A 25,272-nucleotide genomic window follows, 5' to 3' on the forward strand; every position below is an offset into this window, starting at 1 on the left:
CTACGTATTATTATTACTACTGCTGTGGTACTTTTATCGGGGGAAGCTCCCATTGGTCTGGACCAAACTTGGGTATTGTCACAAGTTCACCTTTACTGTTCTTTGCAGGTTTTGTGAAAGTACAGAGTGTCGGTTTTCCGAGGCTCGACAGCCAGGCCGGGTTGATCAATGTCAAACCTAGAGAAATGTCAGTCCCTGTAGGCAACGATTGGTGAACAACTCACCTTTTAGCCAAGGTTTTGTGGTCCGTACGACCTCCGTGAAAATCAGGTAATCTGGAGGTGATTTCTGCGACAGGACAGATGAAGGATGTATATATACATCTTCGGATACTCCCAGCGCGCGATACGCTACGCCTTTCGTATTTGAGTACTGGACACCAGTCGCGGATTTCTTCTCTACGAGGTCTTTCCTTACAGCAACCTGATCAACAAAGGCTGCAGCAAGCAATTGTCGGAGCGCTTTCAACTATAAATGGATTAGTGTTATGCCAACTTCATGAAATCGAGAGTCATCGAACCTGTTTTTCACTTGGGGGTTGCAAGTACCTCTGGTGACCTGTATCTACACCTGGGAATGTGGTGCTAACAATGCCACTAATCTGTGCCCGGAGCTTATGTATTTCCTCCATCGCCTTTAATGGAACAAAGTTAGTGAATACAGATCACAGTTCTAAAATGCATTTTTCTCACCTTAGGTCTAACAAAGTGCTCGTTGCAAAACTGGAGTCCACCTCCCGCATACTCGTATGCACCCACAACCGAAAGCATTTTCAGAATATCACTGGTTGACTTGCCTAACCCGGCATGCAACTGCGTAAAAATGTGAGATACGGACAAGGCTTCGCTATTTCCAAAAATGAAACCTACCTGCTGCTTCTCAAAGAAGGCCCGACGGCGAGCACTCCGTGCCTCCTTCATACTCGCACAACCACGCTGATCATAATCCAAATTCTCTTCATCTTCGCCATCGGAACCCCCTGCTTCGGCCAAGACTTCCTCCCGCAAAAACGGGTCTCCAACGGATAGAATAGATACGATCGTAATTACATGCGGCAGACACCCGTGCTGCCGACCAACAACCAACATACGGGCATGCCGCGGGGCAAGCGGGAACAAACTCATTGACCGTCCTAGGGATGTAATCTTGCCACCAATGGTTGACATCGATACGGTTGCTTGTGCGCTACCAGACACTACTGCAGGTGAGCTGCTGAGCGCGCCGAGGTGAGTAAGCGTCGTTTCTGCCTTCTTGAGCGCATGCGTGTCTGGGGGCGTCGGAAAGGGAAAGTTGACGACCGCATCGATGTTCATGCTCTTCATCTGCAAGACAATCCCTTCGATAGGCGTGCGAAGAATCTCTGGCTCGGAAAAAGATGGAAAGTAGTGCTCATAGAGCGCAGATGAGTACAGGCGGTAACAGTGGCCTGGACCTGTACGTCCTGCTCTTCCGGCACGCTGCGCTGCCGAAGCCTTGGATACCCAGCTAATCTGGAAGCTTTGGATACCACTCGTAGCATCATATGTTCGCTATATGGAGGTCAATGAATATAGGGGAATTCGAGCTTGAAGAGAGGCAAGTACCTCTTTGGCTCTACCGCAATCCACGACGTATCGTATGCCCGGTATTGTGAGCGAAGTCTCTGCCACGTTCGTCGACACGACCACCAGACGGCAACCAGGTGGCGGCGACGCAAACACACGCATTTGCTTATCACTGGGCAACAATGAATATAGCGGAACGACGTGCATGGGTGCTGAAAGCCATCAGACGTGCATCGACGATGCAGGGAAAATGGCCAACTCACAATCGCTTTCTTCAATATCAACCGCCATCACGTCTTCACCTTCACTATCCAAGGCCTCCAAATCTTCGTGGACGTCACCAGCGTCAACATCCAACGCCAAGTCGTGGTTACCTGACCCCAAGTCAACGTCCTCCGCTTCCAATGCGACTAAGTCAGCGGTGAGGGAGTGTCAGGATGACAGGGAAGCCAAAATGCGTACCCTCGGCTGCAGCCACAACATTGACAGGAGTCTCTGGCTCGTCCACAAAGAACGACAAAGCATCAACGACTTGCCGTCTCCGCTTTTTCGCCTCGATAGCTTTTCTACTAAAGCGCGCCTCCAACTTCCTGCACACACCAGTAATCTCGTTCTGACCAGTCAAGAATATTAGTATTCCACCAGGAGGCAACCGAGCATGAATCTTGGCCGTCTTCTTGATCGCCTCGTTGACGTAATCCGAAGGTGTCCGGCGATTGAAATGAATCGTCACAGGGTGCTGGCGGGCATCCACGTTTATCACAGGCGGGGGCGTAGCGAAGAGTGTTTGGTTCTCTGCAAAGTCACTAACACGGAGGGTGGCAGACATGATGATCAGGCGGAGAGGTTTGATACCTTCCTTGCCTTCTTTCCACATTTGTTCACGCAGTTTGAGTACACGGCTCAGCACGCCGATGAGGATATCCGTGTTCATGCTCCGTTCGTGTGCTTCGTCGATGATAATGACCGAGTATTTAGAAAGTAGAAAATCAGTGGCAAGCTCACGAAGCAGCACACCGTCGGTCATGAATTTGATGGCTTGTCGAAGGTGAAACGGTAGCATCGTAGCGGATTTGATAAGAGACCCGCGAGGATGTTAGAGCAGAGTTCATGTGCTACTCGTGCAGCCATTGAAACCGCTGCAACTCGCCGCGGCTGGGTTACGCCGATCATACCTGGATTCTCTGCGGTACAATCAGGGCATACGTCATAGAAGATGGCTCTTGAAAGTCCTACCTCCGTTACGGTCACCAAAGCCGGCCTCATAGAGGAACTGAGGTACCTGTGTTGTCTTACCGCTTCCAGTCTCGCCACATATGATGACAACAGGATTGAAGAAGAATGGCCTCCATGATGGGCTGTTCCTCCGCTACGATCGGCAGCAACAATCGGGCTTCTTCGACATCAGGGGGACGCGTCACCGACACGGCTTTGGCTCGCTTTGATGGTTTGGTATCTGACGGATCCGAAGACTGTTTGGAGAGATGTTCCGCGAGGGCAGTCGCAGGCAGTTTAATTTCTTCGCCTAAAGGACCACGGATAACGCCATCAGGAGGATGAGACACCTTGCGCTTCTTAGCTGGGGGCTGTCTAGGAGTCTCGGGCTCTGGTTGTGAAGACCGGTAATTCTTCATCGGCGGGTGCGACATAACCCTTGACAGCACTGAGTTGTTTCATTGCCCATGCTTTAAAGCTCAGAGGCGGTTTCTTCGCTTCCTCCCTAACGGGACTTGAGCCCTTCGCGCTTGACTCGCTCCCTGACTGCAATTCACTTCCGGAATCCGAACCACTCTCTTCCTCGACACTTCCCTCGACTTTGTGCTCACCTTCGTCAGTATCATACGCGGAATCTGAGCTGTCGAAAGACGTGTCGCACTCGCCCTGTTGAGAGACAGGTTGTGATGCCTTCAACTTCCAGCTTCGGAATGTCGTCTAAAAAGCCATCACAAGTGCTCATGAGGACAAAATCAACGATTTCCAGATGGAAAGCAACCTTGTTCCCCTTTTCCTTCTTGACGACGCGCGGCTGGACGACGGTGCCATCCGCATTTCGCTTGAGTGCTCCTCCAACAATGGATGGAGGTTGCTGCACATCCTTTTTCGGAACCGTTATCCCGGAGGAGTAGTCCATGACTGAAACCATGGGTGCTGGAGTAGTTTTGGGTAGAGGACGCATCGATCTCGCCGTCAACACGGCTATCCAGTTCAGAATCTCCACTCTCGGAATCTGCACCAGAATAGTCCGTGATCCGCCGCCTGCGTTTGCCCGTCCGGCCGTCCATTGTGCGTTGAACTTGAAGGTCTTCGGCCTTCTCGAGCCGTTTTCGATTTGACGTCACTTTCCCGGTCCCAAGCGTGGAGGAAGAATGCAACTCCAGGCTTGGCATCGTCGCTTGCGTTTGGCTGTGAGAAGGGTGTGAGCACTGCGCTACCTATCGAGGAACAGTGGAGAGGACGTACGCCTAGTTTTTCGAACAGCTGTAATCTCTCCTCCTGCCTGAGTTTTTTGTCCTTGAGGGCATAAGTTCAGTGAACGGGCTGTTAATCGACTGATAGACTCACGATGTATTTCTCCAATCTTTTTTTCTTTTACTGGACACCTTGGACTCGGACTGCGCGACGAGCTGCGAGCGCATAACACGCAAAGGCATTTTGAGTCCGGACGTTACACAAGCTGACCTGAACTGCCCAACCCACTTCTTTTAAGAGCCTTTCCTTCCTCTCATCGTCCTTCTGTTCCTTGGATTTCGGCACGATGATGTCTGCATTTGGGTCTATCGAGTCCGCAGCCACCGTCCGGGAAGTGTCTGACGGTTCGGCGCGCTTCTTCTTCCCCTTCTTTCGAGAGCCTGCTGTGGATTGACGGGCTTTGAGCGTTGTGTCTGTGAACTTGGCTCATTTGCAAGATGATGGTGGCCGCAAAAATAGCCTGACAGTGACCAAGATGTCTGCAGCTTCTCTCGACAGTGTGCTCGACTCTCGTTGACAATCACAACAAGTATAATGTTCATCCTTAGTGCAGTATTACGCACATTCACGAGCACGGTAAATAGCGTTCAACTCGACAACAGTTTTTCATACGTCCCCCAAAATCATTAAAAGGAGCTAGTTCCAAGACTAGCTAGCAGATGAAGAAACTATTGAGAGAGATCAGATGCTACGCAGTGGCAATGCGATCTTCAAATCAGCAGTGATCATATCATGAAGCCTAGGTGCCTCTCTTGGGGCTTGGCTTGAGGCGCCATAGGCGTCAATGACAGTCATTTCCGCTCCATGGCAGTAATAGCCCATGAAGGGGGTCCAGATGACTATGTAACTGATTGTAGAACTACTCACTCAGCATACAAGGGGCAGGATCATACATCCATATGAACTTGTCTACCAGTTCCTGCCTCAGGATTGTTTGGGGTGTTTGTTCCCTTTTCCTCAGGTCCGAACATCTTCCGGAGCAAGGAAAAGGGATCAGAAACCACACGTAACAGCCTCCCACACAACTGACCGTGTAACACAGGTTCACAGAGTCGGGGCGAAACTGTACAAGCACTCAAGTTGGCGGTCCTTGAATATAACCACAGCTATTCGGACTTATCCGCTCTCCCGTGGAAGGAGTCCTGACTGATCCTTTCCAGCAAGTTTCCTGTCGCCGCCATCGACTCTCGAGTAATACCTCAAGATGAGCCAAAATATATCACTGGTGACTCAAAGCAGGGTAGCTAGCATCGGAATCTGTCTATCAGAATACTGCAAGACGCATGGGGCCCTATCTGAGTCCTTAGCTGAGGGTCGCCGATCATGAACGGACTCTAGGCTAGTGCCATTCTTATAGTGGATCGCGAACCACGAAGAGGGTTTTCTGCACATGCAAGCTTTAGTCAATCTTCAGTAGAAAGTCTCCGACTCCGGGCCGAGAATGGAATTCATTTGTTCTATCATCTATCCAAGAAGATATCATACACAAGGAAGCATGCGAAGTTTGTGTTAGTACAAAATTCCTTTCCACCAAATCTTGCAACCTTAGAAAAACAACACGAGACACTGAAAAACGAATGCCTAAAAGTACACGGCTATAAAAACAGTCGATGGGGGAGGATTAGATCAACCTATCCTTACCCTCCTACAGAAAACAAATTGTAGCGTGATACATAACCAGCACGTCTCCTCACTGAAAAAAATAGATCGATCGCAGTCAACACGACGCGCATGCGGGTGGTTACCGGAACCGCTGCTCAGTCTGAAGAAATGACAAGTGCATTGAAGTTGTACTGAGGGCGGATTGGGGTTGAACGTAAAGTTGGTTGACTTCAAGTTGATCACGGTTTGACCGTTGCGCGACAATGTCGCGGCCATGTATCCCCCAGAAGTAATCGGGATGGTCAATTTCGAAACACCGGCGGAAACGGAAAACGTTTGGGACTGGGAGGAGGACGTCGAAAGTGTGACTGTGCCAGACGAGGTAGCGAGAACAACAGCCCAGACTTTATCCTCGGTCTGTTAATAGTTACGTTAGCCGGGGAACGGTGGAAAGATAACAGACACAACGTACGATCTGGAAGTTCTGAGGTTGCCCAACCGGGTCAGGTGCAGTGGCAAGTGCTGGGTGGGGGCGCGACCACATGACAATCTGGTCTTTAGTCACAGAAGGGTATGATCCAGTCTTGAACGCAGTGGCATAGTACAAGGTCAGATTAAGCCACCCTGTGAATACGTAAGGGACGAATCGGACGAAATATGTAACGATTGACAGACCCGTGTGATCGAAGCCGTCTACCCAGGCTTGGCTGTTGGGTTGATCGCCTTCGATAGGTCCCAAGTAGTGTGACTCGCCATAGTCGTTCCAGGTTAGACACTCGACGATGTCAACTTGGTCGCGGATCTGAACCAAACTTTCCCAGCGCTTGGCATAGAGGTGATCGTCACTCAGGTAGATCCACTAAAAATTCCGTGTCGGAGGAGTTTTCTGTTGTAAGAAGGGGACACGTACGTTTTTGTTGTAAGTTTGAGGGCTGTAGTGAGTGAAAAACCAAGGGGATACAGCGGCCATGTAGGTCTTCGTATCCCCCATTGCGTTCAACGCATTGATGTACTGTTGGTCAGGAGTCGTTGAGCCCACCAGGGACGACAACGAATTCAAAGCAGATGAGGGGTTTTGTAGTATATTCCCGATAGCACCCAAGATCGAACTGGCGTACGAAGTAGTCACTTGGACGGGCCAAGCAGAGTTCCACTGATCACCGCGTTATGTTATCAGCTCGATGGAAAAGTGGAGTAGATCTTACATTGAACATGCCATCGATTACACCGCTATAGGTGCTGAAAGTGGATGTATCCACGAAAAACGAAGGGACAAAATACACAGCATTTGATCCAGACAATTGCTGAATAAATTGGGATGACCATCCGGATACGACGGACCCTTGACCAAAGGTACAGGATTCGCCGGAAAAGGTCGAGGCAAATACGCGGCCATTATACAAGAACTGGTTGGGATGTGTGGCGTAGGTGGTTATATAATTGCGGAGAGTGGCGGCATCTGCAGCGGTAGAGCAGGGGAGGGAGCTATTGATCGCAAATCAGTGATTGAGAAGGGGCAAGGAGGTCAATCCTCACCTCATGTCGAACGACATGAACAGCTTGAAGCCCGTGCCGGACTGTTGAGCAGCCTCGTATCTAGCAAGGTCGATACGCGGAACGTAAATAAGAATTCAAAAACACTTACGCATTGGCGACCTGCTGGGGTTGCCAGGAATCAGTTCCGACGTTGAGAGCAAATCCGTCGATGCCGCTCTGGTGGGCGAGTTGGATATCGGATAGCCAATTGTCGACGGTATAAGGGTAGGAATTTCCAACCATGAAGTGAGCTACCACGAATTTCGTGGAGTTGGTTCTCTTGGACAAGTGTTGAGTACGCATATCGTGGATCGAACGGGGAAGATCGATGGGGACTGCACAGGTAAGGCCAAATAAGGTAAACAGGACGAGGAGGAGGTTGAACATTTCTAACGAATGTCAGACGGTAAAGAATGGCTGACCAGGGCGCAGCCGCTGGTGTATAACTTGCTGGCGTCGGGAATGGGCGACTCGGGGGACGAAACAAGTCCACCTCGGGCGGCCCAAAAGCTTTTTATGACGGGAAGCTATTGTTTGCATGATATCATTACCTTCCTTTTTTGGAAACATTGTTCTTCGGCGTATTGTTTTGTGTCAAACAACTCACGTTAGTAGTGCAGTGTGCACGCATGGCCCTTCCAGAAAATGTCTGCAGTCTGGGAGGCACCAGTCTCACGTCAGTGGTGGACCCTACACATGTAGTCAGTTGGTGGTAGTCCATAAGGACATATGTGCAGGAACTGACGGAAATTACTCAGGTAACTTAGCTGGCAACGCGCATTCAAACTGGTTATTGAGGGAAACCTATTATCAGCGGTATGAAAACCCCTCTATGGCCCACAGCAATACCATACTTGTGTGCTTTTTTTCAACCCCCTGGAAACCTCACAACCGATCAACAACCGTGAGATTCGAATGTTACCACTGTATGGGTCCTTGCCCCTGGCCCTCGAAGGTCCCAGCGATGACAGCTCAAGATAAGCAAAAACATGTCACTCATCACTCAAGCCATTGATCGATTGCTCTAATACGCAATGTCGGCACTCGTCTATCACATCTCTGTACGACGCCTCTACTCAAACTGGGCCTGTAAATATGGGCCTCACGATTCCCCAGCTGAGGGTTGCTATGGTGAACGGACATGTCAGTGCCGTTCCCTTAAAGCGAGCCGCGAACAAAACCCACAGCAGGCTTTTCTGGTTCACTCTGCACCTCTGCAGGCGTCTCATTTTGCGAATCTTCCGTCTCAGCGTCCGTCTCCGCTGGCCCGGGATTGGATTCCTGTGTTGTATCACTGTCCGGTTCAGGTCCGGCGGCTTTATCACCCTCCGAGACGGACTCGGGCTGGCTCGATGATGCAGAGGATGACGCGACTACCTCTTCTTCGTGTGCTTGAGCATGTGTGGGAGAATCCTCGGCCTGACAACGGTCAGCGTACAACTCGGGACTAGACCGAAGGTTTTCCACGTACAATTGCGTGTTCAATCGACTCCTTAATCTCCTCGCCGGAAACCGCCGTACCCTCGTCGTCCGTCATCGGGGGTTCATCCGTGTGTGCTGCTTCCGCTGACGCCGGCTCGGCCTATATACTTCCCGTTACCACAACACCTTTTATGTGCAACAGTCAACGTACTTCATGCTGGTAGCGACGGGGTAAGATACACGGACGCGTTTCCAAATTTGATACTCATACCTCATGGATATGCTCAACGGTATGTTTATGTGCGGTCTTACGCGCGGCCGGCGAGAGAAGGTATAGAAGCTGACCGGAGATATCTGTAAAGATGAACACCGTTGATTCTGATATGTATTTCTTACTGCGGGCCCAAATGTCAAGGCAGCACCTATCTAGGGAGTAAGGACCTTAATGAGTGGCTTGCGGGGGACGACAGTAGTCAAGGGTATCACACACCCTCCAATATTTTTCATTTCCACCGTCACCGTGACCAGCATGCGAACTTGCCATCCGTCTGCCGACGGGTGAGCGTGGAACTGAACGGGCGACGAGGTGGGCCCGCAGACCGGAGCGCAGACCGGAGCAGAGACGTTGTGAGGGTCTCACCATTTTCAGGAAAAAATTACTAGTAAATAGAGGAACGGAGCCGATTCTAAGTCAGAAACTGATAGGAGTTGGACACGACAGCTTGCGTGTCGGTTTGATTTTTGGGAAGAACTGGAAGAGTTCAAGAACTTCGCAAAGTTATGACGTTGTCGCCGGTTGTGTGAACTTTTCGCGGAGAAGACCGGCAGTCGGCGCTCTTGGCGTACATTCGACGTATTGTCAGAGGACTTGTGCAGGTAGACTTGCACATTTTGATTCGTGTACTTAGAGACATCGATGGTGAGTTCCTACCAAGTCCCTACAACTGCAATATGCCTTATCCCGTTTCCGTTCTCTCGCTGGATGTCACTGCTCTAGGGGGAACAAAAAGGGCCGGTGTCAACAGAGGGATAGCAGAGGCCCACATGACTGTGAACAGACGACAGATGTACTGACATACCTTCCTCCTTGGTGCGGTGTCCGTTTCGCTGTCGCTCTCGATGGGGTCTGGGTTACTTACGACCATAATTCGTCTCCGGATGATGCGTTGTTGCTGTTGAATCTCTTCTCCGGGATACTATTTCAAAGCGTCACTACGGGACCACAGCCAGACGTGCACGGACGGTCACCTTGGGTGGGTCCGTACACTGTGGCCGAACAACCACTCGTTTTGGCTGTGGTGCGTTCTGCACTCGGTTCACTGGGGTTGCGAATTCTCTCATCCTCATCTGTCTCTCCACGACCACCACCGTGTTTGGCTTTGGAAACTCCGTCTCGTGGCGCTTGTCCTCCTTCGTCTTCTTCTCCGATCGTCTTCTCCATCGTCCTGGGTCCTTCAGTATCTCTACTGCGCGGGTGACGAATTCGCGAATGATTTCCTAGGAATTGGGACATCAGCTTCTAGGCCACCATACGTCGCAGCAAAACCACGTCCTCACCAGAATCGACATCGTCACTTCGCAAGTGGTGTGTAGGCCACGAGGGTGCGCAGGGCTGTACATGCGGAAAGGTAATCAACAGTATAGGTAAACAGAGCAGAGGCTCGTCTCTCTGGTGGTCCACGCGACCACAGCAAAGTAGCAGAATTGCGAGGGGCTGATGATATATGTTCCTTGGTAGCTAGGAGGATGGCACGGCAGGAGGCTTAAATATGACAGCTACCTGTGCCTCCCCACATCCAACCCATCCCTGGACCTACGGCTTAATCTCCATGCACCACCTTGAGTCCTGTCTGGAGCTCCATTGGATCCGACCTGCAAGGGAATGTGAACGCGACTGTCTTATGTACTTTACACGTTTTGCGGTCCGTGGGCAGCAGCCCGTATCCATCCACGGCTCTGAAACGTGGTTTCATAATGACGCTGGAGGCTAGGGGCTAGTATCCTTGTCTGTTGAAAAGCACCAATCAACAGTCAATTCTACCCTTGTCAAGTCTAAACGCCCATAATTCCGGCTTTCACCTTTTGCCTGCGCCATGCTGTATATTCGCGGAGGTAAACTTTTGTATAGGTATACCTCGTGTTTCGAGGTCGCCGTGGGCGTGATGCAGGCTGGCATGTGAACAGGCTGTTTCACCTCGTTTCGTTCACAGGAACTCCGAGGTCGATGACTTCATGTATGACTTTCTGGTGAAGTTCACACCTTCGAAGTTCCTTGGTATGTGTGTCCTCCCAAATCGGACGCGCTGCCTTATGTAAACAGGCGGACATATGGAGGATGCGGTTGAACGTTGACGCTGCTAATGCCTCGATATGATAGTCAGGACCGAGACTTCCGTCCATTCTGTCATTTGCGCCACGGTACCAGATCGAGACGAGATATTCGCTTCTGTTCTCACGACGAGAATCGGTTTGCCGTGGGTCCACTCTGAGATAAGGGGGTCCCCTCATTAGGGCGGCCTCTGGGTGGCTGCTTGGCCTTCGTTATCAAGGAGATTATGGCTGCGATCAGAGCAATACTACCGACTCGTGGCAGGCTCCTCGGAAACTGGGGAGAAAACGCTAGCGACGTTACGCGCATAGACCGCAGCCGGTTGTCGGTAACGTCCTTCCCGACTATCTAGATATACCGTTGGGCGCAAAGCTGGCCTGTCTTCCATGTTCTCTTCTTATCAACATCAATTGATTCGTATCTGCCTTAGCGATTTTAGACCGCTTTTGGTGAACCTCTTGCGGCGTCTAACCTACATATCGCGCTCGTCCGGTTACATACTGCCAGCACGGCTTCCGTCAACATTCCACCCGGACCACCTTTTCGGTTAAAGACTCGCACCAATAAAGCAATATTTAGTATTACGAATATTATAGAATCTCTAGTGTAAATTGTTTTGTTTTTTTTACAAGCCTCATCCGCAGGATACATGCATGAAATAGCACAAGCGGCAATGGACTCCTTTCTACTTGAGAGTACCTCCTCAAACCCTTCCCCCTGTGTAATACGGTGCGCCATAGTACGCAGGATGTACATTTGCGTTGGTATTGAATGTGACAGTTCGCATTTCCGGAGTGTAAGGCACGTAGCCATCGTCGTACATAGAGTCCACACTAGGTGTACCCACTGAGCGACGTTAGCTTTAGCTGGACAAGGTAGTACGACAAGACATACATGGAAACACTTGGTCAGGTGAACATAGGAGCTCATTGGGAGCATACATGTGTGGTGGTCGGGGACTTTGACTTTGTCGGCGCAAACTAAGCTCTTGTGAAAGAAGCTGCTTTTCGTGGGCCAACTCCCTGAGTCGCTTTGCAGCTAAGCGTACATATACATACGCATCAGTGATTGAAATCCGCGTGTATGGTCTCTGTCGCTTACCCATACTCAGAAGCTGGTATCGTGCAACGTCTCTCTGGATAGGCGAGTGTGGATCGACGGTCTGCAATGCACAATGAAGGTCCTGGAACCCTTGCGTCTCTTTAGATCGGTAGGCCTGTTGCATCTCTTTTTTGCTCGGCATTTTATAGTGTTATGCAGCACGTGGAGGTTTTTGCGATCGTCCTGTCGATAGATGAGATGACGGAACAGATGAGCCGAGGGTCGACCGATGATGGGTTCTCTATGATGAAGCTCCATCTTATAAGTAGTTCGCGCGAACCTGTAGGGTGAGGTAATAGAAAAAAAAGGAGATTGATCCGCAAGGTCATATCTTTAGCAATGCGGTGGGGGCGTGAAAGCTTTCAGTGCCACGAACTTGGCAGCAAATCAAGGCCCATCGGCTTACATAGATACCGCTCACTCCGGAACGCCAGGCAGTGCTCCGCCAAGCGCCAGGATTTGAGGCTTGCTGAGACAGTGTAAGTAGGACTCTTCGATGCATGAGGTTACTGATGCTGGGTTTGCTCGTTCTTACACGAAAACCTGCGCAAACCGCTCATGCTGTGGCAAGATGCGCCCGTGGTTAGTCAAATTGTCGCTTCCATCGAGAAGTAGCAAAAAATGCGTAGACGCCTCCAATCAGGACACTTCGGATCAGAACGGGGAAGTCCGGAGGCAAGGGGTACTCAAGTCTGGGAGGCCCAGCTTGCCAAAGTAATTGAACTGATCACGAAGGGCGATTGACGAGATAGGAATGTGTTGTACTATGGGGCTATAACCGGTTAGCGTTGATTAAAGGGAGACGTAAGATATAATATTAGTGGAGGGAACTCCCGTTCGTGTCATGCATAGTTCGATAGATAGGCGTCTACTTCATTGAACTGCATAACCCATGATCAACCAATCGGTGCCTCCGGCACGCGGGTCCTTTGCATTAATTTAGATACTTTGCTACAGCATCTGGTTTGGCACGTGTTCAAGTATCCTCGCCCCTCTTTGGAATACAAGGCTGATTTCCTGTGCTCGTACCTCGTAGCAACCGCCTCGTCGATGAGCATCGCAAGGGACATTCTCTAGCATAGGTTACACTTACCACGTATGTACCTACAGGAACGGAGCTTCACTGCTTGTCGGGCGTATCGGATGCGTTGAATTACTTTTGAACAAGGTCAACGTTCGGATGACGTGCTTCCTGAACACGTAGTGACATCCAATGTGGCAGGTTGTTCGGTGCTTGAGAAGGGATACCTGGTCCTATAATAGACAGTAGTGGAGTGCAGATACTGCCACACCAGGGTACCCGAGGAGATGTATGTGTGAGGTTTACTCCACGGTACGGGGCAATTCTGCCTGGTTGGCAGAGAACCTTCGTGGAGTTGAGTTACATTGCGGGGTCAGCTGATAACGGCCCCGGAGGTCGCTGAGGTTTTTTGCTAGGCGAACATTTGAATGGGCCAAGTTGTTCGATTATGGTTCTACAATGTCGCCCGCCTAGCTCAATTGGTCAGAGCGTCAGACTTTTACGGCGGGGGTGATTCCCTTCGGAATCTGAAGGCTGCGAGTTCGACCCTCGCGGTGGGCTAATACTTTTTATACCATTTCAAATCTCTTACCAAGTTTGGCACCTGCAGACGAGTATACCAGTCATTTTTGTGTCTATGCAGCACTCGATGTCTAACAATCAAACACGTCCATGATGAAGTGTAGGCGAAAAAATTTTGAGCAGGAATTACAGGCGAAACAAAACAAGAATTCACATACGTATACAAGCATGACGTACATGATGCATGAACCTGAACCTGAACTTTGTGACATAGATGAATGTGGTGTAATACTCCTCCCAGCTGTGCGTATTGTACTTACTGTTGAAGGGGCATCATGTAGTCATACCCTAAGACGGAATAATGCTGGCGGTCCCGAAAGAAAGAAAGAAAGAAAGAAAGAAAGAAAAAAGAGTGGGAGGTTCTTCAGGCACACTACAACATGGTAGCATGACGCCGCCCTGGGCGACGCTGATCTTGCACAGGACAGAAGTGAGAATCCATCTCACCCGTTTGTCCATCGCATGTCCTAAGTAGGCTTATAGTAGATCGTCGTGAGATACTGTGATTGGAAATATGTCAATAAGAAATCGTGACGTCAACGGAAGCAAGACAACCTTCTGGCGGTAGCGGGTAGTGTTTCCTACCGCAAGCACTCCATTGCGTATCGCGCTGGTGCTCAAATGATGCAGAACAACATGAGAGGGGACGGGGAGCACGCTGGCGTCATCGGTCATGCCAGGACCATCCAATCCCAGTCGCGTATGCTGGGACGGGGAAGACAGGTGAGCTGAGGTGACATCCGTTCCACTTGCCGTAGTGATGGGAATCGGAGGATTTTCACTCTCCTTGCCCTCTTTGTGGAGGTCTCGTGCGAGGGTGCTTGTCATACCAAGCAATGATCTTCCCTGCCTCCGCCTGTGCTCTCGTTCCCTTTCCTTCTCACGCTCCCTCTCACGTTCTCGATCACGTCCCCTCGTTACCGGGGGCTGTCCGGCTTTTGTGTTCAAGATTAGCTTATCTAGATGCCTTGGGAGGGCCGGAGCGGGTGGAATATTTGGAGCAGGAACGGGTGTTAGGTTCCCATCAGGATTCTGATCATATTCTAAAGCGGAAGTATATGCAAGGTAGGCCTCCTCCTCGCGCGCAGCTGCGACAAGTTCTGGAGGGATCTCGTCTGTCCATTTATGTTTAGAAACATCTATATCCGACGTCGACGGAGCATCAGTGGCTGAGTCGTGCGTTGACGTGCTTGACCAGAACGAATGGACATGGTGACTGACTACTTGCTTCGCGGGGGTAGCAGGAAGTGCAGCGGTCTGAGGGGGTGTATGTGGGATAGAAACGGGAACATAATTGGCAAGACTGCCTTCGTCGTCTACAGCAGTTGGAAGGTCGTCGGAAATGCGCCAGTGGTCATCAACAATGAAGCGGATGTGATGAGTGCCAGGCATGAGGGATACCCATGTTGACCACATAGTATCTGCCGGCGGGTCGCTGTGACTCGGATCAATATCAACGCCATGCAGAGGAAAGAGGGGTGCGTACGTACTCGGGTTCCATGAGTTGTCTGCCTTTCCAATTGTTGTCACCTGCGCGTGCAAGGGCGACCGATCTCCCACCACCGCGCCAAGTGATCTTGACACTGACGGGTTCTTTTGATTCGTCGGGGGGACGAGTGGGACGGCTATGAATGGGTTGTCCATTTTCGTCTAGATTGTCCGCGTTTGTGGCCAATATTTCTTCTTCTGCCTTTGGCAAAACGAGGGGGAGCGTAGAGTGAACAGTCTCCTGGACAAATTCCTCCAGCTGCTCTGGTTGGGGTGACACTGGCACCTGGCTCTCTACGTATAGCTCCTGCATGCGAGGTTGATGAGCTGTGGATTGACCGCGGGAAGCGAATGAATGGGTTGAGTTGTATCGAAGGTGGGCGCCGCGGAAGTAAGCACCATCGCGTGGACGGCGATGGTAATGATTGATGGGGATATGGGTCGAAGGGGGTTGATCAAAAAGCAGTTCGGCGGAGCAGTTTGCCGAATCCAAGTCTCTGGGGATGTTGGGTCTAACATGGGGCTGTCGTCCGCGGGGAGAAGTGCCAGTGTTGTCAGCATTGTTCATGGTGCCATTGTTAGATACGGGGATTGGGATCGGGATCGGAGAAGTTGCCCTCGGGACGCGACGGTGCTGCGATAAGGGGGAAGCGTTGCCCGACGGTGCGGACGTCAACGTGAGAAGTGCGAGATCTGGCAACTCGAGGGATTTTTTCTTGGTTCGCAGAGAACGGTGTGGCTGGTGAGGGTTAGGAGATGGCGAGTGTCTGCCTGCGGATGATTCGATGCGTCTGGCGGACACCGGCGAGGGTCGGGACTGGTTTGCATGGGACGACGCCGTGTTGCCCATCGTTGGTCGTCGTCGTGCTCGTCGTCTGCGTCTGTGTGTTTTCCACAAGCTCACCTCCAAATCCCCAAACCTTGCTGCCCTCTAAAACGACGTAAACGAAAGCAGATCAATTTTTTTTGAGCCAAGTTATTTGATAAGTAAAATCCGAAATTAAGTAATTATTACCAAATCTGACTTAGCACGATCACGTGCGTCTAGAGACAGGAGTTGCTGTGAGCGATTTCAGGAGATGAAATGGCTCTCCTTCTCGGTTCGTACTACCACCTTGTATCTCGAAGATCCACTCCATAGCTTGTTATAAGACCAACCATGCAGTCTGACGACGAGTCCCAATCTCCTCCCTACACACCCCTCTCCAACGATCACATCCACGTCCCCGAATCCAGAGACGGCTTCTACGGGTACACTGACGAGAAGAGCCTGCAACACGTACGTTGCCGCAGGCCGCCTTTCACCCAATCGCTCAGTCGTAATATTATCATCCGGTGACAGATGGAGGAAAAGAGATGGGCGCACCGCCGTGCTTCGGACGTTTCCGTCGTCGTCACAGATGGTGGTGCACAGGTCGCCGGAAGCCTCAAACTGACTGCTATTCCGGAGCCGCAGATACCACGCAAGCCTGGAGAACCCACCTATGTACCCCCCTTTTACAAAGGAGAAGATAGAACTCGTACTGCCGAGGCCCAGGCCCAGAGTGCGGATCCTCGAGTTTACTTGATCTAATGTGCTGAGATGTCATTTCAGTACATATCACGCCCGAGTATGCACGGGTTTTCCAGCTATTCCAGAGGGCTCTGGAGTTGCGCGACAAGTACATATTCAAGTCACTCCAAAGGCTAGGTGATGATCCCAGACATCACGACGACCATTTCCATGGTATCACTGAAGGATATGCCGATGTCGCCGGAGTTAAACCCGATGCCAACTTTGCAAATTCTCGAACAGAGCACATCACTTACCAACCCTGGAAAATCTACCCCAAACCTCCGCCACCGCATTGGCGCTTCAGCCCCAAGAAACGAGCCGCGGCAACAGCCGATGGCCTCGACAGCTTCGAGGAGGAAGATTTCGAGTTTGATAAGTGTGACCTCTCAGGTCCCCATGAATGGACATTTAAACTAGACGACAAGGGCGTATACCAGGTATATCCTGAAGATGGAGGTTCGTTGCGGCGTACATGTCGTTTCGTACATGATTGAACCCGCCTCATGTAGCAGAGAAAACCCCGATCTTTGATATTCCAACCATTCGCGAGTACTTCGTTGACCTTGATTTCGTGCTCTCAGTCATCTCCGATGGTCCTGCCAAAAGCATTGCGTACCGCAGGCTAAAATACCTTGCAAGTCAATTCGAGATGTACAGCCTACTTAATGAATCTCAGGAGCTCGCAGAGATGAAAGTAGGAGAATCTCTCCCTTCCCGAAAATGTGTATTCACTTTGTGATCCAGAGTGTGCCCCATAGGTCCGATCACCAGTATTACGCCGTGGACTCCTTTGACGTCATTGCTTTCCCTCAGAGATTTCTACAACGTTCGCAAAGTTGATACCCACGTGCATCTCGCGAGTTGCATGAACCAGAAACATCTTCTGAGGTTCATCAAATCCAAGATGAAGCGCAACCCAGACGTGAGCATTAACAGTTTGAGGCAAACACTTCTAACCAGTGCAACTAGGACGTGGTCATCTTCCGTGACGGCGCTGAATTAACTTTAGAGCAAGTTTTCCAGTCACTGAATTTAAGCGCATACGACCTTTCCATCGATACACTTGATATGCATGCACACCAAGATTCATTCCATCGGTTTGACAAGTTCAATCTAAAATATAACCCTATTGGAGAGTCACGGTTGCGGGAAATATTTTTGAAGATTGACAATAAGATTGACGGTCGCTACTTCGCCGAACTCACGAAGGGTGAGATTTATCTATATTTAACTTGTCACGTCGGCCATCAGCTTATGATATCAGAGGTTATGACAGATTTAGAACAGAGCAAGTATCAGGCAAGTTCTCGCTGATAAGGTTACGCCGCTTGATAGTTCACTCCTCGCGAACTAGAACTGCGAATGGCGTGTTAGTATTTATGGCAGATCCGAGGACGAGTGGGACAAGGTTGCGAGATGGGTAGTGAACAACAAGCTGTACTCCCACAACGTTCGTTGGCTCATCCAAGTGCCGAGACTGTATCATGTCTACAAACAAAGTGGCTCTGTGAAAACATTCGAGGACGTCGTCATTAGTGGGCTGTCTGCTTACTGTTTTTGGGTTCCTGCCTCATGTCCCTGACAGATGTGTTCAAGCCTTTGTTCGAGGTGACGAAAGACCCAACTTCCCACCCGGAACTCCATGTATTCCTTCAACGAGTAGTCGGCTTTGATAGCGTGGATGACGAATCAAAGGCCGAACGCCGAATTCATCGTAAGTTTCCATATCCCCGTCTTTGGGACTTGGACCAGAACCCTCCGTTCTCGTATTGGTGCGTGTGAAGCTTAATCCTAGCCCCCTGAACGTCGTCATCAACGGGCATCCAGGATCTATTATATGTATGCCAACATGGCTAGCCTCAATCACTGGCGGCAGGCGCGCGGGCTTAGTAAGTGTCCCTCCGCAACTCCAACGAGTGAAATAGTCTAAGTTTCAAAGAGACACCTTCGTGTTCCGGCCGCATGCTGGGGAGGCCGGGGACACAGACCACCTTACGGCCGCCTTCCTTACATCCCATTCGATCTCTCATGGAATTCTTCTCCGGAAGGTCCCCGCACTACAATATCTTTTTTACCTCAGGCAGATCGGCCTGGCGATGAGCCCTCTCAGCAATAATGCCCTGTTTTTGACTTACGAACGCAACCCTCTCCCTGACTTCTTCAAGGTGGGACTCAACGTCAGTCTGAGTACGGATGATCCTTTGCAGTTCCATTTCACTAAGGTAGGCGCACCCTTAGTGCGGATACCTAGAATGCATGTAATTGCGTTTTCAGGAACCGCTGCTCGAGGAGTACAGTGTCGCAGCCCATGTAAGTTTCAGATCTGAGAATGCTGCGGAATAACTCAATCAATTCCTGTCAAACAGATTTACAAGCTCCCACAAAGTTCCTTAGCCGAATTGGCCCGCAACTCCGTCATACAAAGCGGTTTCGAAATGGAAGTTAAGCGCCACTGGCTTGGCCAGGAATGGTACCTTCCTGGAGCTGCTGGAAACGACATTCACAAGGTACAGTTCTTCATCTACTATTTAAATTTGATGCACGTGCCTGATATGAAAATACTCACGCCCTGCCAACTAGACGAACGTTCCTAACACTCGCCTTGCTTACCGTCATCGGACGCTGGTCGAGGAGCTGCAATTGGTCAACCAGAAGGTTGGCATTCCCATATCTTGAATGTTCGGTTTCTGGGCTTCGTCCTCTTGAAACTTATGTAAATTTTACTAAATATATGTGGCTTCACCATCACAGTCCTTGCAGATTTGTATCCTTGTTATAAGAACCCATCAGCCCCGGCAGGTCTTGGCTCAGGCAGACTACCAGTGTTTGCAATGCTTGGCAACAGTACAGTCCTCGTAAGTACATGGCGGATCTTGAGTGCTGGCCAGAAATGGCAAGTGTCTTCAACACACTAGTTGAGCAGACTTACATCAAAGCAAGCGCTCGACGGCAGACACATTTGTGTTTGGACCGGCGTTTCTACACCCCAGACACTGGAGAGCTATGCCATATATAATTGCTCAGATCTGCAGACTCTCACATCTACCATGATCTTTGACTTTTTCCCGACAGGACAGAATTTTACGCCACAGCCTTAGCCATGTGGACATTTTGGCAGGGGGTGAAGGACTGCAAGCCTTGCAGGGTGGTAACTGTTGGTCTGCCACGTTCCTGTGGTGGCTACACTACAAAAGAGTGCTGGGAAGATAGACATGACACCCGTATACCCGTATACCCCCCATTTCCCCGATATCGCTTATCACCAGGATCGAGGTTATTCAGGGAACTTAGCCAGACACTCCAAAGGCATCAGGACTTGCGAGGTAACATGGAAGTGGACAACCAATGCTCTGATGCAGCGGAGCCTCGAATGCTTATCTTATGCTTCGACGGTACTGCAGGACAGTTTGATTCGAATGTGAGCCCTCTCTCCTGGGATTGGTATTTCGATCACAGCTGCTAAGCGAACGCCAGAATACGAATGTGGTCAAGCTATTTGGTCTTCTTCGCAAGGATGCGATGGACAAACAGCGGTGCTACTATCAGGTTAGTGGAAGATGCAATTATACCTCATGGTGCAGGAGTCCAATTTCCACTTTTCCACTGCGCAGCCAGGGATAGGAACTTACTTTGAGCCTGGGGTCGTTTCCCCACTGGTTTCCTGGTGGGCAAAAATCATGGACGAAGCCATTGCGTGGTACGTGTATATAGTGATCATCATGAATGTTAAACGCACCAGACTGCTCAGGTATCTCGACGGGCATGTCATGGATGGATACAAGTTCTTGATGGCTAATTATCGCACGGGGGACAAGATATGTTTGTTCGGTGAGGATGATCTCTCCCGAAAACAACCCCTGGACGGTGGTTAAACCATGACCTACGGCAGGATTCTCTCGTGGTGCCTATACGGCCCGAGCACTCGCTGGGATGTTGGCCAAAGTAAGCATGCAAGTCGAATGCATCGTAGCTCGCTTCTAATTCACGTTGACCTGAAAGGTTGGATTACTCCCACGTGACAACCTGCAATCCGTTACGTTTGCGTACAATTACTACAAACGAGAAGATAAGAAGGGCATTGCATTGGCCAAGAAATTCAAGGAGGAGTTTTGCCAGGAAGTCGATGTCGAATTCGTTGGCGTGTGGTATGAGCCGTTGCACATCGGATCTGCGCTCGTCTGAATCAACCCCTTTCCTCAGGGACACGGTACAGAGCACTGGAATCCTTATGAGCCGAAGCCTGCCATTCACGGATTCAAACACGTTCGCCACTACCTTCAGACACGCTCTCTCACTTGACGAGGTAGGGTTCCTCACTATCGCCCTCCGAATACTGGGCTTAATGTAGTCTAAAGCATCGTGCCAAGTTCAGACCCAATCTCTATCACCGACCCATGAAGAACCAGAAACCCAGTTTAGCTCAAAAGGCTACATCGGGAGTTACTCGAGTGTTTAACCTCCTGCGTGGCAAACATCATGTGTCCTCTGAAGGCGATAACCCAGCGGAAAACGGGACATCTGAACCAGGCCCAGAGCGGCCTGCGCTGCCAGAAACGGACGTCCTAGAGGTTTGGTTCGCAGGGTGTCATAGCGGTTTGTAATCCTGGGAATCCGAATGCTGATGTCACTGATGCCAGCATGCTCAGATATCGGGGGTGGGAACGTAGAGGATGATGTAAAAGTCTCTTTAGCCCAAATTACGTTACGATGGATGGTCGAACAAGTCATTGCTTCCGACTGTGGTGTCCTGTTTGAAGATGAGGGTCTCCAAGAGCTTGGTATCCCACCTCGCCCTATGCCCGGGAAAGCAGGAAAGAATGGGGCGGAACCTATTGCGTCCGCTGTCAAACAAAGTGACGTGAAAGACGTGACGTCCTCCTCTGACAGTCTTGTGGGACCATCTCCCTCAACGAGTGTGGCTGATCCAGAGTTCAAGGATGCCATCGCACCCTTGTTTGACGAATTGCAGATCACCAAGGCCTGGTGGCTGCTTGAAATCATTCCTTTGCCTTTCTCTTGGCAAGACGACAGCGGCAGATGGCACGAGAGATGGAGGTGGGTTCCCTGGGTCAGTTTTCATGAGAAGAGTTGATCGTTACCGTTCTCCAGTATCCATTTTGGCAAGGGCCGAATAATCCCATACCAACGACCCTTGTTTCATCATACCGTGAAGTTGCGCACGGACTACGTGCCGCTCAAATACAAACCACGCGCTATATACAACGACGAAATCTACGTTTGAATACCGCGACGTAAAGCACGATTATTTTTCATCTGTACGAATTCTGTTACGTTCTTGGAGTCTTCACTGTTGGAGTATCAAGACTATGCTCTGTTTTACATCTGTACATTAAATGTACTTGTCATTGGGGATCCTGATGTAAATGCATTCACATCTAAGCGTTTTGAGCCGTCCATGATCATGAACGAGTGCACACAGGACGCCGCACTAGATATCTCATATTAGGCGCCGCAGAGCAATATGCTGAGATCACATGAACTAGGTTACATATTTACTCACAGACTGTAGTAAGTACCTTTGTAAACAGTAGCGGTCGCGAATCAGGTGAGCTGGAGGTATGAGCTCAACTCGGCACCGGTATAACGTGTGGTGAAGTACTTATGAGGGTGGGGTTATCTCAAAAGCTGTTCCGTGACAGAAGATCTTTCGGTGTTTTCCGTGCGTCGGGATCTTCCAATAGACGATTGTCAACAAAGTCTTCCGCTTCCTTCGGGAACCGCCCCTCAGGAGTCAATCGAGGAGCGGGTTCGTTGACGATATGCTGAAGCAACTCGAGGATGCTCATCATCATGCCACCACCTTGTAGGCTGACACCTTTGCTCTTCCTTTTGTCCTTTTTCGCGGTCTGATCTTTGTCTTTCTTCGTAGTGCAATGCTTGGCGACAGTACAATCCTCTGAGTAAGTACATGGCGGATCTTGAGTGTTGGCCAGAAATGGCAAGCATCTTCAACACGCTAGCTGAGCAGACTTACATCAAAGCAAGCGCTCGACGGCAGATACATTTGTGTTTGGAGCGGCGTTTCTCCACCCCAGACACTGCTGGAGAGCTATGCCATATATGATTGCTCAGATCCGCAGATTCTGACATCTATCATGGTCTTTGACTTTTTTCCGAACAGGACAGAATTTTACGCCACAGCCTTAGCCATGTGGACATTTTTGCAGGCGGTGAAGGACTCCAAGCCTTGCAGGTGGTGAGTGTCGGTCTGCCACGTTCATATGATGACTCCACTACAAAAGAGTGCTGGGAAGATAGACACGACACCCGTATACCCCCCATTTCCCTCACATCGCTTATCACCAGGATCGAGGTTGTTCAGTGTAAGTGTGTGCTTATCACTAACACACCGCTATCTCGCCTTCGTCTGGGTTTTCCGATTCCTCCTGCTGTGCTGTGCTGTTTGGACCCTGGGGGGATATATACTGGTGCTGCCTGTATGCACGGGTCATCTCTTCTTTTCCCTCTTTCTCTCTGTTGATTCTCCTGTATCAGCGTATACGCTTGATCGCTTAATCCCATACGCCTGTCCACGTTCTGTCGTTGTCGTGATCCGTCTTGAGTGTACTCACCCCCACTGTGGTGAGTTCCATTCAGGGAACTTCTCCAGACACACCCAAGGCATCAGGACTTGCGAGGTAACATGGAAGTGGACAACCAATGCTCTGATGCAGCGGAGCCTCGAATGCTTATCTTATGCTTCGACGGTACTGCAGGACAGTTTGATTCGAATGTGAACCATTTCTCCTGGGATCGGTATGTCGATCACAACTGCTGAGCGAATTCCAGAATACGAATGTGGTCAAGCTATTTGGTCTTCTTCGCAAGGATGCGATGGACAAACAGCGGTGCTACTATCAGGTTAGTGGAAGATGCAATTATACCTCATGGTGCAGGAGTCCAATTTCCACTTTTCCACTTCGCAGCCGGGGATAGGAACTTACTTTGAGCCTGGGGTCGTTTCCCCGCTGATTTCCTGGTGGGCAAAAATCATGGACGAAGCCATTGCGTGGTACGTGTACATAGTGATTATCATGAATGTTAAACGCACCAGAGTGCTCAGGTATCTCGACGGGCATGTCATGGATGGATACAAGTTCTTGATGGCTAATTATCGCACGGGGGACAAGATATGTTTGTTCGGTGAGGATGATCTCTTCCAAAAACAACCCCTGTGCCGTTAAACCATGACCTACGCAGGGTTTTCTCGCGGTGCCTATACGGCCCGAGCACTCGGCGGGATGTTAGCCAAAGTAAGCATGCAAGTCGAATGCATCGTAGCTCGTTTCTGATTCACGTTACCCTGAAAGGTTGGATTACTCCCACGTGATAACCTGCAACCCGTTAAGTTTGTGTACAATTACTACAAACGAGAAGATAAGAAGGGCATTGCATTGGCCAAGAAATTCAAGGAGGAGTTTTGCCAGGAAGTCGATGTCGAATTCGTTGGCGTGTGGTATGAGCCGTTGTACATCGGATCTGCGCTCGTCTGAATCAACCCCTTTCCTCAGGGACACGGTACAGAGCACTGGAATCCTTATGAGCCGAAGCCTGCCATTCACGGATTCAAACACGTTTCGCCACTACCTTCAGACACGCTCTCTCACTTGACGAGGTAGGGTTCCTCACTATCGCCCTCCGAATACTGGGCTTAATGTAGTCTAAAGCATCGTGCCAAGTTCAGACCCAATCTCTATCAGCCATCCTTGAAGAATCAGAGGCCCAGTTTAGCTCAAAAGGCTACATTGGGAGTCACTCGAGTGTTCAACCTCCTGCGCGGCAAACATCGTACTTCCTCCGAAGGCAATAACCCAGCGGAAAATGAGATACCTGAACCAGGCCCAGAGCAACCTGCGCCATCAGAAACGGACGTCCTAGAGGTTTGGTTCGCAGGGTGTCATTGCGGTGCGTAAGCCTGAGAATCCGAATGCTGACATCACTGATGATCGCGTGCTCAGATATCGGGGGTGGGAATGTAGAGGATGAGGTGACAGTCTCTCTAGCCTAGATTACGTTACGATGGATGGTCGAACAAGTCATTGCTTCCGAATGTGGCGTCCTGTTTGAAGATGAGGGTCTCAAAGAACTCGGTATCACACCTCGCCTTGTGCCCGGGAAAGTAGAAAAGAATGGGGCGGGACCTGTTGCCTCTGCTTGTTAAACAAGGTGACGTGGAAGACGTGACGTCCACCTCTGACAATTCTCTGGGACCGTCTCTCCCGGCGGGTGAGGCCGATCCAGAGTTCAAGGATACCATCGCACCCTCGTTTCACCAACTTCGGATCACCAAGGCCTGGTGGCTGCTCGAAATCATTCCCTGGCTTTGGCAAGACCACGGCGGCAAATGGCACGAAAGACGGAGGTGGGTTCCCTGGGTCAGTTTTCATGGGAGAAGTTGATCGTTATCGTTCTCCAGCATCAATTTAGGCAAGGGCCGAATAATCCCACAACACCAACGACCCATGTTTCATCATACTGTGTAATTGCGCATGGACCATGCGCCACTCAAGTACAAACCACGCGCCACACACAATCACGACGAAACCTACGTTTGAATACCGCGACGTAGAGCACGATTATTTTCATCTGCACGAATTCTATT

General features: G+C 50.3%; 8 protein-coding genes and 1 non-coding gene across 9 annotated transcripts; 4 read left to right on the forward strand and 5 right to left on the reverse strand.

Annotated features, from left to right (window-relative positions):
- Window positions 1-16: 16 nt before the first annotated feature.
- Window positions 17-5,449, reverse strand: F5J12DRAFT_918782 (P-loop containing nucleoside triphosphate hydrolase protein; the record flags this gene model as incomplete). Its single annotated transcript, XM_051749230.1, has 19 exons — window positions 4,927-5,449; window positions 4,242-4,426; window positions 4,143-4,168; window positions 4,107-4,122; window positions 4,005-4,055; window positions 3,739-3,976; window positions 3,538-3,692; window positions 3,165-3,476; window positions 2,931-3,118; window positions 2,781-2,890; window positions 2,630-2,728; window positions 2,007-2,582; window positions 1,808-1,954; window positions 1,584-1,756; window positions 870-1,529; window positions 693-812; window positions 521-634; window positions 225-468; window positions 17-177 (listed from the first exon to the last, which is right to left on the reverse strand). The coding sequence occupies exons 1-19, from the start codon at window positions 4,982-4,984 to the stop codon at window positions 17-19; spliced, it is 3,633 nt and encodes a 1,210-aa protein (XP_051604164.1). The 5' UTR covers window positions 4,985-5,449.
- Window positions 5,436-7,639, reverse strand: F5J12DRAFT_762370 (glycoside hydrolase family 71 protein). Its single transcript, XM_051742142.1, has 6 exons — window positions 7,261-7,639; window positions 7,152-7,211; window positions 6,821-7,100; window positions 6,526-6,768; window positions 6,088-6,474; window positions 5,436-6,032 (listed from the first exon to the last, which is right to left on the reverse strand). Exons 1-6 carry the CDS (start codon window positions 7,536-7,538, stop codon window positions 5,640-5,642), a joined length of 1,641 nt encoding a protein of 546 aa, XP_051604165.1. The 5' UTR covers window positions 7,539-7,639; the 3' UTR covers window positions 5,436-5,639.
- Window positions 7,640-7,758: 119 nt separating this feature from the next.
- On the reverse strand, window positions 7,759-9,398 carry F5J12DRAFT_801474 (uncharacterized protein). Its single transcript, XM_051744372.1, has 8 exons — window positions 9,064-9,398; window positions 8,970-8,999; window positions 8,845-8,913; window positions 8,785-8,790; window positions 8,623-8,733; window positions 8,337-8,570; window positions 7,912-8,277; window positions 7,759-7,854 (listed from the first exon to the last, which is right to left on the reverse strand). The coding sequence occupies exons 1-7, from the start codon at window positions 9,214-9,216 to the stop codon at window positions 8,254-8,256; spliced, it is 627 nt and encodes a 208-aa protein (XP_051604166.1). The 5' UTR covers window positions 9,217-9,398; the 3' UTR covers window positions 7,759-7,854; window positions 7,912-8,253.
- A 1,811-nt stretch (window positions 9,399-11,209) lies between these two features.
- Window positions 11,210-12,322, reverse strand: F5J12DRAFT_298859 (uncharacterized protein). Its single transcript, XM_051738796.1, has 2 exons — window positions 11,797-12,322; window positions 11,210-11,735 (listed from the first exon to the last, which is right to left on the reverse strand). The coding sequence occupies exons 1-2, from the start codon at window positions 12,143-12,145 to the stop codon at window positions 11,338-11,340; spliced, it is 747 nt and encodes a 248-aa protein (XP_051604167.1). The 5' UTR covers window positions 12,146-12,322; the 3' UTR covers window positions 11,210-11,337.
- A 1,166-nt stretch (window positions 12,323-13,488) lies between these two features.
- Window positions 13,489-13,585, forward strand: F5J12DRAFT_t32. Its single transcript has one exon. It is a non-coding gene; the product is annotated as a tRNA-Lys (tRNA).
- Window positions 13,586-14,083: 498 nt separating this feature from the next.
- Window positions 14,084-15,944, reverse strand: F5J12DRAFT_888387 (carbohydrate-binding module family 48 protein; the record flags this gene model as incomplete). Its single annotated transcript, XM_051747251.1, has 2 exons — window positions 14,084-15,041; window positions 15,097-15,944. The coding sequence occupies 2 exons, from the start codon at window positions 15,942-15,944 to the stop codon at window positions 14,084-14,086; spliced, it is 1,806 nt and encodes a 601-aa protein (XP_051604168.1).
- A 309-nt stretch (window positions 15,945-16,253) lies between these two features.
- F5J12DRAFT_903042 (AMP deaminase) lies at window positions 16,254-19,325 on the forward strand (the record flags this gene model as incomplete). Its single annotated transcript, XM_051748353.1, has 14 exons — window positions 16,254-16,373; window positions 16,437-16,638; window positions 16,689-17,105; window positions 17,159-17,371; window positions 17,465-17,571; window positions 17,619-17,859; window positions 17,914-17,948; window positions 18,004-18,184; window positions 18,235-18,421; window positions 18,477-18,538; window positions 18,591-18,871; window positions 18,924-18,959; window positions 19,016-19,156; window positions 19,230-19,325. The coding sequence occupies 14 exons, from the start codon at window positions 16,254-16,256 to the stop codon at window positions 19,323-19,325; spliced, it is 2,319 nt and encodes a 772-aa protein (XP_051604169.1).
- A 652-nt stretch (window positions 19,326-19,977) lies between these two features.
- Window positions 19,978-21,891, forward strand: F5J12DRAFT_903043 (uncharacterized protein; the record flags this gene model as incomplete). Its single annotated transcript, XM_051748354.1, has 10 exons — window positions 19,978-20,067; window positions 20,124-20,195; window positions 20,261-20,346; window positions 20,398-20,477; window positions 20,539-20,591; window positions 20,649-20,794; window positions 20,850-20,952; window positions 21,005-21,242; window positions 21,296-21,704; window positions 21,759-21,891. 10 exons carry the CDS (start codon window positions 19,978-19,980, stop codon window positions 21,889-21,891), a joined length of 1,410 nt encoding a protein of 469 aa, XP_051604170.1.
- Window positions 21,892-23,313: 1,422 nt separating this feature from the next.
- On the forward strand, window positions 23,314-25,225 carry F5J12DRAFT_779698 (uncharacterized protein; the record flags this gene model as incomplete). Its single annotated transcript, XM_051742408.1, has 12 exons — window positions 23,314-23,426; window positions 23,450-23,531; window positions 23,567-23,682; window positions 23,734-23,813; window positions 23,871-23,923; window positions 23,981-24,157; window positions 24,182-24,285; window positions 24,331-24,575; window positions 24,629-24,657; window positions 24,679-24,826; window positions 24,849-25,045; window positions 25,181-25,225. 12 exons carry the CDS (start codon window positions 23,314-23,316, stop codon window positions 25,223-25,225), a joined length of 1,389 nt encoding a protein of 462 aa, XP_051604171.1.
- Between the last annotated feature and the right edge of the window lie 47 nt (window positions 25,226-25,272).

This window comes from Pisolithus orientalis (assembly GCF_024613125.1).
Source record: "Pisolithus orientalis strain OTSU chromosome Unknown F5J12scaffold_3, whole genome shotgun sequence".
NCBI classification, from domain to species: Eukaryota; Fungi; Basidiomycota; class Agaricomycetes; order Boletales; family Pisolithaceae; genus Pisolithus; species Pisolithus orientalis.